This window comes from Dendropsophus ebraccatus, chromosome 1 (assembly GCF_027789765.1).
Source record: "Dendropsophus ebraccatus isolate aDenEbr1 chromosome 1, aDenEbr1.pat, whole genome shotgun sequence".
NCBI lineage: Eukaryota > Metazoa > Chordata > Amphibia > Anura > Hylidae > Dendropsophus > Dendropsophus ebraccatus.
This window is the reverse complement of record NC_091454.1, coordinates 155608109-155621088: the sequence shown is the minus strand read 5'-3', so window position 1 is coordinate 155621088 and position 12980 is coordinate 155608109. Positions and strand designations below refer to the sequence as shown.

At 41.4% G+C, this 12980-nt stretch overlaps 1 protein-coding gene across 3 annotated transcripts in view; it reads left to right on the top strand.

The window, feature by feature from the left end:
• The window catches only part of MYZAP (myocardial zonula adherens protein), a 63913-nt gene extending 60415 nt beyond the window's left edge, over window positions 1-3498 (top strand). For 2 of the 3 annotated variants that reach the window (XM_069982301.1, XM_069982293.1), the window contains 2 exons: window positions 635-673; window positions 2793-3498. In XM_069982301.1, coding sequence (XP_069838402.1) covers window positions 635-673; window positions 2793-2898 — 145 coding nt within the window. In that variant the 3' untranslated portion in view covers window positions 2899-3498. The remainder of the gene's footprint in view (window positions 1-634; window positions 674-2792) is intronic. The other variant, XM_069982310.1, reaches the window with a different exon arrangement.
• Window positions 3499-12980: the final 9482 nt, after the last annotated feature.

Sequence of the window (12980 nt, the reverse complement as noted above, 5' to 3'; positions counted from 1 at the left end):
ATGACGGAGCGCTGGACTCTCCTGTCATTCTCTATGGGTGTTGGACTCATCTCTCAGCGCGCGCCGGGCTGCAGCGGCTGAGATCTTCATCACCCGACCACCTCCAGAAACGGGACCCGGCGGGATTAGGTGAGTATAGGGGGCTCTAACGGGGGTCGGGAGCCTGTCACCCCGACACAGGGGGTGACAGGTTCCCTTTAACTACAGACCTGTTCAGTATTAGCACAGACATAAAGTCTCAAAGGGCAATAGTGATGTGTAACCATTTGTGTTCTTTATTACCGTGCACCCAGGTTTTCCTGTAATAAGCAGTACTGTATTAGTTATAGTCAGATGCCATAATATACTTCTAAGTTCCCATAAAACTGGTATTTTCTGGGATTATGTTTAAACCATATATTTGGTAACCTTTTGTTCTATGGACCCCTGGGTACTGTGTAGTAACAACAACATCCTGTTCTCTTCCCTGTAGTAAGCAACATTATCAAAGCTTAATGTGGTCCCACCCAAAACTGCTTTACATGTGTTTCTTTGCTCAGATTGTCTGCGCCCGTTGTTCTCATATGTGGTAATGGAAAAACAGGTAACATGTGGAAACATATTCATTTTATGATTGTGTGTTCTCTCTTCATAGTTATCAAACGGATTCACCTGCAAGTAACAACACTACTGAGTAAGTTTTAATGTATAAAGAATAATAAACCTTATGTACTAAAAGACTAGGGACTGAAATACAATATTGTGAACACTATTTTGCATTAAGATTACTCCAGGGGGTTCATTCTACTATTGAGGCTTCTAATTCTAATGTGTGCAGAATCTGTGTATCTTCCCTTGTCTATGACTGGTGTGGTTACGATGTACCCATCTAAGTATTATTTTTCTAGCACTATAGTTTCCACACTGTTGGGGAAATGCTGTAGCTAGCACTTTTATGTAATTACAAATATGTTTTGCTATGACTGAGACTTCTAAATTGTGGCTAGCCATTATTGTGCCTCCAAAACTCCAATAGATAACCAGCCACCAAGGTTGACACCAATAACAAGAATTAAAATAATTTTCTTGCTAAGACAACTGATTTTACAGTTAAAGACTTGATCAGCTGATTGGGGCTAATGTGGTGTCAATCCATATAATGCATGAAAATGCACACCCACCAGATTGAAAGCCATTCCTTGTTAATCTTTCGCCACTCTGGCTTGAACAACAGGCTTGTCTTGAGCTTTTTTCTCCATGGTGTCTATATGCCCTAATAGGGCATATGAAAATGGAACAGCTTTGACTTCCATGGCTGAAAGGGGTCATCCAGCGTTAGAAAAACATGGCCACTTTTTTCCAGAGACAGCACCACTCTTATCTCCAGTTTGGGTGTAGGTTTTCCAACTCAGTTCTATTGAAGTGAATGGAGCTTAATTGCAAATTTCACCTGAACTGGAGACAAGAGTAGTGTTGTCTTTAGAAGAAAGTGGCCATGTTTTTTTTTACATTGGATAACCCATTTAATTTCTCCCGAGTTAAAACTCTGATTAGTACAATGATTATGAAGAATAGTATTTGAAATGAGTATGAGGCAAATGATTCCTGTCAGGATTGTGCAGTAACCTGGTGTGAACTGGGCCTGTTGTTGCTTTTGTGTGACACGCCCGCTTGCTTCTCAGCTTCCTGGCAATGCAGGAGTTAATCAGAGCTCTGCAAGGACCTGATTACTGCAGCTGAGCGGACCTTTTTGACTGACTTGTTCCTCTGCCTGTCTGGAGCCTGGGAGATTAGAGTGCCAGTTCAATGAGGATCCGGACCGAGCTCTTGGTCAGCATAAAAGAAAGCTGAAGCCAGTCTTCCGCTGCTGGCTATTTAGGTTAAAGGGGTAGTGCGGCGGTAAAAAATTATTCACAGAATAACACACATTACAAAGTTATACAACTTTGTAATGTATGTTATGTCAGTGAATGCCCCCCTTCCCCGTGTCCCACCACCCCCACCCGTGTACCCGGAAGTGTAATGCATTATACATTACCTGATCCGTGCCACGTCATCAGCCGCTGAGCCGCGATTGGCCGAGCACAGTTATGCTCAGCCAATCGCGGCTGAGCAGCTGATGACGCGGCAGAGGGCGCCCGGCACTCGGGAAGATCGGAGGTGTTCGGGCCGAAGATGACGTTTGGCACAAGATGGCGGACGTGTGTCGACACGGATCAGGTATGTATAATGCACTACACTTCCGGGTACACGGGTGGGGGTGGTGGGACACGGGGAAGGGGGCCATTCACAGACATAACATACATTACAAAGTTGTAGAACTTTGTAATGTGTGTTATTCTGTGAATAATTTTTTACCGCCGCACTACCCCTTTAATACCCTGGTCCCAGCTTCCCCTGTCTGTTCCTGCGATCCCCGTGCTAACTCCCGCTGCTTGCTCGATTGTGTTGCCTGACCTTGACAATCGACTATCCGACTGTTACTTGTTTTTGTACTGCGCTGTCCGTTCGGTTTTGACCCTGCCTGTTTGACTATGCCATATTGTGTTTGTTTGTCTGTCTTGTTCTGTGTGCACATATCCAGCGCAGGGAGCGTCATTGTGGTTGTCCATGGTCGCCTAGGGTCGATTGAAGCAAGTAGGTAGGGACAGTTGATGGGTTCAGCGTCAGGGCTCACTGTCTGGTCCCTACTTGCCCGGTCCTGACAATTCCTCTTTAATACAGATCATAATGTGACAATAGGAGCAGAGTAAAAAACTAAAGTGTAGTTATTATGCGTTTAAAATATTGAAACCCTTTTTCCGTTTTTACAGAACTGATAACGGTCAAGCACATGGCACCCAACCTGATACCAAAGGACGCCCTCAAAGATCCTATACCCCTTACATGAGAGTCCTAGAGTTAGGTACAAAAAATTAAGTGTCATAAATTGAAGATCACTTCAGAGAAGAAACATTCCACAGAAAATCCTTTTACTTCTACATACAAACTCAAGTGTTGCTTTAAAAGAAATAATGCAGCGGTATGGCATATGAAGATATTGACAGCAAGCCAGATTTACATTATCGAAGGCTTCAGGTGCTGAAATAAGCTGAAACACAACAAAATAGGATATGAAAGCTGTCTGGCATTTCAGGTCCTTACTTATGAGTTGCCAATCCCGGTATGGATCAGTAACAAGAAACCGCTTTTTGTGCACTCCACTTTGAGTTTAAAAGATACCCTGGTGTCTATACTGATATTATATGTAAATAAACTGCGTTTCACTACGAGATGACATTTACTATCTATTGCTGCACTGTATACACTTATACTGGACTTATATATGTTACTCAAGCTTTATAATGTATGATTAAGAGTGGCTGACCACAGCTGAATCCTTTAAGCAACACTGAGCTCTCAGTCTTGCTTTCCATGTAAAGTCAGGAGTAGAGATGCATCAGGAGGCATGGCTGGAGCTCAATGATTTAAGAAGGTACAAATGTGATTAAAGGGGTTGTCCGGCGATAAAAAATTATTCACAGAATAACACACATTACAAAGTTATACAACTTTGTAATGTATGTTATGTCTGTGAATGGCCCCCTTCCCCGTGTCCCACCACCCCCACCCGTGTACCCGGAAGTGTGGTGCGCTATACATTACCTGTCACGTGCCGACCACGGTCTCCGATCCTCAGCAGTGACGTCTTCTTCGGGAGGCCGGCGGATCTTCCCGAGTGCCGGCCGCCCTCTGCAGCGTCATCCGAAGCTCAGCCGCGATTGGCTGAGCATAACTGTAATATATAAGCATATAATGTGCATATATGTAATAATGTGCATATATTAAGCATATATGTAAGCATATAATGCACCACACTTCCGGGTCTAGCGTGGGTGGGGGGAAACACGGGGAAGGGGGCCATTCACAGACATGACATACATTACAAAGTTGTATAACTTTGTAATGTGTGTTATTCTGTGAATAATTTTTTATCGCCGGACAACCCCTTTAAAGGTGTTGTGTGAATGTGACCACTGTAAAAAGAGGAGCTGGACGAGAAAACGCTTACTGCTGTGGGTCCACTACGTATCACTGGGGGCAAGTACGACCATTAAATCTAGCATTACATGGCCTCATTAAAATTCCAGGTCTCGCAACTTGGGGTGACAATCCCCATATACACCTATATTCCCTATCAGTAAAACTTAACTTTTAATATTTAACAATTCACTCATAAAAATAGATAACACACAAATAGAAAGAAAACTCAGTATGACTAGTGATTAAAAGGCTGCACGCTGTTGGCAGAAAGTGCTTGATTATTGCACTGTGCCCAGACAACATCCATACAATAGAAGAGATGACTAGTCAGGTTAGTGCCAACGTCGGAGCTACCGTTAAATCAATTTACTGACAGTCAGGAATAAAGCGACGAAATGTCAGGCGTAGGGCAATTTTAATACTGCACGCTGTTTATATATAGGGATCTACCTATGGGCATACAGGGGACTAGATAGTGAGCGTACGCGAAAACCGCTCCGGGGTCTGAGATAGGCCAATAACCCCTAGTATCTTTGTCAACATCCATTATATAGAGAGTATGAAGACAGCCGGGATGTCTTGAGCTTTATTCCCGACTGTCAGTAAATTGATTTAACGGTAGCTCCGACGTTGGCACTAACCTGACTAGTCATCTCTTCTATTGTATGGATGTTGTCTGGGCACAGTGCAATAATCAAGCACTTTCTGCCAACAGCGTGCAGCCTTTTAATCACTAGTCATACTGAGTTTTCTTTCTATTTGTGTGTTATCTATTTTTATGAGTGAATTATTAAATATTAAAAGTTAAGTTTTACTGATAGGGAATATAGGTGTATATAGGGATTGTCACCCCAAATTGCGACTCCATTTAGGGGCACCTCCTATTGGACTTGGGATCCAGTGGTCCATAAAATTCCAGGTCCAGCACTGATTCTTAGTGGCTGTCTGTCCTTGCTTGTGGAACTGTACAACCCCTATAAGCCAAGAAAAATCTGACTATTATCTGAACATATGTGAACACTGTATTTTCAGGGAACGGATGTGCCTTATCAGCTCTGTATTTTAGTTGTATAACATGACAATGTGTAAGAATATACAACTAGACTAGAGTGATTCTTTAAACTTCCATTCAACAGCTTCACCTATACAAGTCATATAAATTCTTTATGAACTACTGCCTGAAATCAAATAAACCAGCAAAACAAAGCTATATAGCGTCAAGAGGTTCAGTACAGATATGCCTTAAACAAAAAAATAATAGACTCTATTACCTCATATCACATAACATCATTCTCCATTACCAATATTTTAATGTCAGGATAAGGCTATGCTCACACAACGTTTTTTCAGCTCCGTTTAAAATAAGGTCTGTTATTTTGAGTGTAAAATAAGGGATGTTATTTAGCAGCCTGGCCTTTCCTTAGTGCAATGACTGGTGTTTGCACATTATTTTAGTTTGGGGTTACTAATTTCCCTTTGGCTGTGGCTTAATTAAAAAGTTCATTGATTTTAATAGTAAAAACGAAGAAAGAACAGTGACAAAAGGAAAACTGTGTGTGAACTACTAATAAAAAACATCCGCTGTTTGCAAAAGACGACCGAAAATAATGATCATGTTCATTATTTTGAAGTCTGTGGAAAAAACGTGTGCATTGGCATCAGTCTTCCCGTTGACTTCAATTCATTGCCATTGCAGTCAGATAGATCGCGGCAAAAACTGAATTTTTATAAATATAAAAATCCTCCGCTTTTTCAATATTTTTGATGTTGTGTGAACATAGCCTAATGCAGAATGGCGGTGTTCTATTATGTTCTATATCTACTATGTATGAGGGTTTGGATGTTGTTTGTATGTCCTTATTATGTTTGTGTGTTAGATTGTGAGCTTGTCTATGGGCAAGGACAGATGGCAGTGTATTCTCTGAGTAAGTAGAATTGTATGTTGTACACTGTTACCCCATATACTGTATATTGTTTTTTTTCTATTGATTATCTACTCTACAATAAGTGAATCTCAGCCAAATAAAGCTGCCATCTCTTATTCTCTGTGTTTTCTACATGTCTCTGTCAAAAAGACTGCCATATACATATGGATTATGTTATTATCCTAACTGATATCCAAGCTTACCAGCCACTAAATTAGACTTCTGGCATGTCCTAATGACATGTTAAAAGTTTTTATCAGTTGGATTAGTAGAATGAGCACTCCTACCCTCGCTGTGTCTATGAGACCTGGATGGACTTCAAGTATTGTATTAGGCGTCCACTTTAGACTCCTTAGTAAATGTCCCCCAATGTGCTAAGTATGGACTTCTCCTCCTAACTCGTTTGCAGGAATCATCAGGGTCTGAACACAAACCCAAACCGATAATATTTTTTTAAAGGTATGCTTGATTAAGTATTCTGAATTTTTTCAGGATTAGTTACTGTATTTGCAACCCCAAACAGATATAGAGAACAAAGCTACAACCTAGAGATTGCTGGGAAGTATAGCAAATAGAAAACATATAGTTAAATGTTCATTGCACTCCAGATAGTTGACAATGATCCTTAATAATATTAGATCACAGGTATCCTTAAATACAATGTAAAATAGAGATGTAAAAGAGTGAGCTGGGAGCAGGCTCAATACACTAACTCTATCGGTGGCACTGGAAAAGTTAACAGGAGAAGTACAAGCTATTAAAACCAATTGAAGTGAAGCTATTATACCTATATTTTTAGGCCTAGCATCTGACATACAATGGGAGATGAACTTGTACCAGCTGCATTCAGCATTGTTGTAATAGCTGAAGCTAATTTATAAATAATGTCGCCCATAAGCAAATATTTATTTTGTGACCTGCATTGGACCAATGAACATGTTTAATTTGCTCAAGGCATATGACAAATAAACATGATCACTAAGGTAGATAGGGTTTGCCCATATGCTGCCTAAAATTATGTGAGATTGTATAACAGCTTTCATTAACGTTAGACAATATGCTAATAGTTCATATGAAAGGAGGTAAAGAAGAACATTAAGGCCTCATTCAGATGTGGCGGATTTTCTGTACACTGAAAATTCCAATTTAACAATGTGGTTTGAAATTAGCTTTAAGGCCTATTTACACTAAATTTGTGTAAATTTACCATGAAGTGAATGTCCACTGTACATAAGCAAACTGAGTACTATGGAGCCAGATGCACTTTGTATGGTGTCACATGGTCCTTTGTATTATGCTGTATTTCAGTTTTTCTACCCTATTAGTGTAGTGTAAATACAAGGGAGGACTCTTATGGCTCTTTCTTCATGATGTGCATGGACCCATAATATGGCCGTGCGCTTGAGGCTTTATGTGATTTTTGTTATTCTAATTGACTGTGAAAAATTCCTGACCTGTCTGTTTCAGTAGATATTTATATTGTTTTAGAAATTCTGCATTCTGCAGCATCTTTTCTTAGAACTCTTCATTGTGCTGTCCTGCTGTTTTTCCTAGAAATCTGTGAAAATACTTACAACTGGGCCTCATTGGTGTGGGTGTGTGGACATTATGATGTTGGTGTGGACACCTCCCTTTGACATGGTGAAAAGTAACTTTCAGTTGTCAACTTATTTATAATTATTCAGAACGAATTGCACAACACAATGCTCTAAGAAAAGATGCCCCGGAATTGTTGCTTTATGGAGAAAAGTATTTACAAAAACAGCTAAGTCAGTGCTGACAGTTCCTCTTAAAGTGTACCTGTCACAAAGTCCACTGACCCAATAGGTGATGAATTCCTCTCTGCGGACAGAATTTTGGCTATTCATGGATACGAACATGCTGAAATCCTAATATGCACAACCCCTATGGGATCAGAATGGGGGTCACGTGCATTACGGCATCGGCGTGCTCGTATCCATGCATAAGCAAGCTTCAGGCCACAGAGAAGAATTCACCGCAGATTGGGTCAGCGGACTCTGTGACAGGTACACTTTCAGGAAAGCCTATTGTGCAGATGATAAACATAATGTTGAATATATTGGATTTTGTCAAGGTACACTTTGTATAAGTATATAGAGTTCTACATATGTATATATTACTATATATCTTCAACAGGCATTAACAGATCTTTTATTTTCTTCAACTTACATACAGGGTATTTGGATGTAATGGATCTATACTTGTTAATCCTGCCTCCAGTGTATAACATTTATTTATAACCATTATTAAAAAGAGTATATCTGTTTTACCTGTTAAAAGGATGACATAAATGTAAATACTGCCTTATGTGCCTTAACTGCAACTTTCTTGATATTTTCTTGTATTTATGGAAGTGTTGATATTTTGTGTTATATTACATTATACAGATTCTCTGCCATATATCTATGCTCAGTTGGAACAATTATGTTGGAAAATGCATGCTTATTTTAATTTGAAATACAAGAAATGTTCTAAAAACTTGTATAGTTAAATGGGGATTTTGTAATAAACGATTGTACATCCAATATAATACATGTATAATGGTGGAGTGTATACTTTATGGGAATAAAAGGGCTAGATGCAGGAGAAATCCAATGTAAATGTTTCAAAATTTAAAGGGGGCAATATATATAAAAAGAGAGTATTTAAAGTGATAGTCCAGTATTGTAAAAGGCCGTATTACATGATCCAATTTGCCGAATAAGTGAGGGCACTCACTTACAGAGCCTATGACACGGCTTGATTATTGTGCGGCAAGGGCTGCATGGACATCAATAACAATGTCTGTGCAACCCTTGCTTTATACAAATAGTAATGATATATATATACTTATACTTACCTGCCCACGCCACGGCCAGTGATTGGCTAAGTGGCCTGTCACTTCAGAGACCGGTGTAGAAACTTTAGAGGCAGCTCAGGTCAGCTGGAAAGAGGCAAGAGGACACCGGGGAGCACGGGCAGGTAAGTATATATGTTTATAATTTACTATATACTTTCAAGGAGTGCCGACTGCGCACCTCCACGGAGTGATGCGCAGTCGGTGGACAATGATTTTTCAACATGTTGAAAGACAATGATCAGTCGATGTTCAGCTCCTTGGCTGATTGTTGTCTTTATTACACGGGCGATATCTGCCTAAATAGGCCTGAATGTGCAGATAATTGCCCCATATAATAGGGCCTTAAAATGCTATATAATGTAATACTGATGCTCCTGTAATTGGGTAGCTTTATTTCCACAATATGATGCTGGTCCAGACTCCCAGATGACCAGAAATCAAATTTGCTATTCATCTCTATCAAGTGCCCATAGAAATATGGAATGTGACCTCTGGTCCACACAGCAGTAGCTGTGAGATAAAATAACAAAGGTGGGCATGTGGGACCAAAGCAACATCTTACTGTGGGAATAAGGCTGCCAAATAAGAGGCACACTATCTCACTATAGTCTATGGGACTGCCACAGCTTGGCTCTCGACAGTCCCACAGAGTTTAGACTAAATGGGAGAACTGATACGGAAAAGAATAGGAACTGTATTTGATGGTAAACGTAGCTGTAACAACCAGTATTAGGGAAAGAAAATATGGTCATGGTGTGCATCAGATGAGGCATAACTGCACATAAAGAGGACATTGTGCTACCTCTTCACAAATGACTAGTCCAAAAGCATACATAATACTGTGTACAGCTCTAGGCACCAGTGTGCAAGAAAAGGCATAGTACCGCTTGAGAAGTAATAAATGGACTGGTTGGACTCCAAACAGAGATTACCGTAGAAAAGCAGAACAATTATCAAAATGAGGATAAGTCTTCATTTAATTTCACATCCATTAAAAGTCTGAACGTGAAAACCCTTACAGTTACTTTAGAAAAGAGAAGCAAATGGGTTATATCAAAGGTCAATACAGAGAGCTCTCCCAAGATCTGTGTGTACCCAGGACTGTAACTATAACAATGATGTATCCTGTATGTCCAGAGGAAAAAGGGTTTCTACACAAACAAAGGAGGGACTTGCTTACGGTAAGTGCAGGGAGACTATGGAAAGCCCTGCCAGAGGAAGTTGTCATGGTGAGGTCACTAAAAGAGTTCACAAGGGGTCTGCATGCTATCTTAAAGTCAATCTGTCAGCTGCAATTCATGATTTCTCAAGCTCATGATCTGCTGCCAGCTGTAACACCTCCTTGCTTGCTGTCCAACCCTGACTTTGCTTAGAGCTTTGCTTGCAGCTGACTGTAAATAAAGCAGGGTCAAGGATGGGAGGGGGAGCAAGGAGGCCAACCAGCTTTCAGCAGATCAGGAGCTTGGGAAAGCCTATTGTTGACACTCTTCATGGAAGTTTAAGTGTGCCTTTAAACACACTGGTTCCGCAGCAGATCCAGTGCTATTCATCCCTAGGAGAGCACATACTCGCAGTGGGATTGACATCCCGCTGTATGTGAGTTAACCCCCCGCCGAGAGCATACATTACCTGCTCGGTGCCATGGCTGCATGTGAGGCTCCCATCAGTCCTGCTCAGCCAATCAGTGCTGCCATACACTGATTGGCTGAGCGGGATCGGAGTCGGGAGCCTCACATGCAGCTGCAGCGCCGAGCAGGTAATGTATGCTCTCGGCTCACATCGGCGGGATGTCAATCCCACTGCAAGTATGTGCTCTCCTAGGGATGAATGGCACTGGATCTGCAGCAGATTTCGCAGCGTAAAATCCGCTGCAGATCCGGTACATGTGAAGGCACCCAAAAAAGTGTTTTCTACATTCTGGATATGAACATATAAAAGGTACCATGGGCAAGGCCATATTAACAGCTGATGCTGCCCTAGGCACTAAACTTGAAGACGCCCCGCCACAGGATTGGTAGATTGGTAGGTAAGGCGTCATATTTAACACTGCCACACCATACCTGAGCAATACCGCCATACTGTGATTGGATAACAGCGCCACACCATACCTGACCAATACCGACATACTGTGACTGGATAACACCACCATACTGTGACTGGATAACAACGCCATACCAGACCTGACCAATACTGCCATACTGTGACTGGATAACAACCAGGGCTATGAAGTCGGTAAGCCACAGCTCCAGCTTCAACTCCTGAATTTTATCAAGACTGACTCCAACTCCGACTCCTGAATTTTATCAGGACCGACTCCGACTCCTGCTCCTTCATAAATGGCCAGTCATATACCAGGGGAGTTATTTATCACACTGGATCAGCAGCTTCCCCCTAATGTCCTACATGATCCTGGGGCAACGTCTGAGTGAATAAAGGAATACTTTATATAAAGCAGCTTCTCCTGTGTGCAGTGGATACAGCCAGTCTCCAGCCTCCATGTCCTGAACTGCTCACAACTAGACTAAAAGGAGCAGGTGGTCTTTTCCTGCTGACAATCTTCTATGTTTCTAACTAAATATTCACCATACTTAAAGAAACACTGCTAACAATGCCAGATTCCTGTCATATAGAGGTCAGCCATAGTGATATACAGGGGGTCACACATAGTGATATAGAGGTCACACAGTGATATAGAAGGTCACTGTGGGGGCACGCAATACCACGTGCACACACACAGCCTGCTGCAGCCATAGCATACACACACACCCACACAGCCTGCTGCAGCTATAGCACACACACAGCCTGCTGCAGCCATAGCATACACACACAGCCTGCTGCAGCTATAGCACACACACACACACAAACTCTGCTTGCTGCGGCCATAGCACACATACCCGCAGCCTGCTGCAGCCATAGCACAAACACACACAGCCTGCTGCAGCCATAGCACACACACACACACACACAGCCTGCTGCAGCCATAGCACACACACACAGCCTACTGCAGCCATAACACACACACACAGCCTACTGCAGCCATAGCACGCACACACACACCTGCAGCCATAGAACACTGAAGAAAAACACACAATCTTCTCCCAGAGAGAAAACCCCACACTGAGGACAGAGGTTACTGATACACTACTTATGTCTTCTCCTCCTCCTCTATATTACACAGGATATCTTCATATTACACTGCTGCTCATATACAGTCATCCAGCATCCAGGAAGATTCAGGAATCCCCCCCCCCCCCCCCCCCCCCAAGACACCAGATTTACTGGCAAGTCAGAAAGGAGGGAGGCTACAAAAAAAAAAAAAAAAGTTGTTTTCTTTCCCCCTGCTTCCTGGTGCTGCCCCCTGCAAGGTGCCGCCCGAGGCACGGGACCACAGATGCCTAGTGGTAAACACGGCCCTAACCATGTGTCTCTTTGACCTAATAGCTATCTAACAGTAGTTTGGAATGTAATTTGCAGCTGACAGATTTAAGTATAATCATATTACAAATTATGGCTTCTAGATTTCTAGAAATGGATACTAGGGTTAAGTCTCCATATTTAGAGAAACCTTCCCTAAAATGTTAAAAAAAAAAGCTTTTCCCTTCAGGAAATAGGCTACACTTTATAGACTTGTGTTTTTTGAAGCCTTCAGCATTTTTTCCTATGCATTTTTGCCCAAAAAACAGATGGAAAAAATGGATGGAAAAACATATGCGTTTGTGTGCATTCCTTTTGATCCGTTTTTCCATTGACTTCCAATATAAAAAAAAATGGATCAAAACCGATTCTTTTTTTTTTTACTGAGGTCGGCTACATGTTTGTGTACGTTCAAAAAACGGATCCTTTTTTTTTTATAATGGAAGTCAATGGAAAAACGGATCAAAATGGATGCACAGAAATGCATATGTTTTTCCATCCATTTATTTTCATCAGTTTTTTTTTCCAAAAACGGTTGAAAAAACGGATAAGGAACAACGTAGTGTGAATTCAGACTTACAAACTCTTGCTATGAGAACTTATTAGAAGTGAGGAATATTTGGGCAAAATGTAATATAAATGTATATGGTTTGTTATGTACTTTTGTATTAAGGTCCTTTTGTGTATTAGTACCTTTCGGATCTTCTTTCTGATCCACCATGTAAAGCTATATGATGTGTACAGCAATCTGGCCTGGGAATGAATAGTTTGTCTCCTAA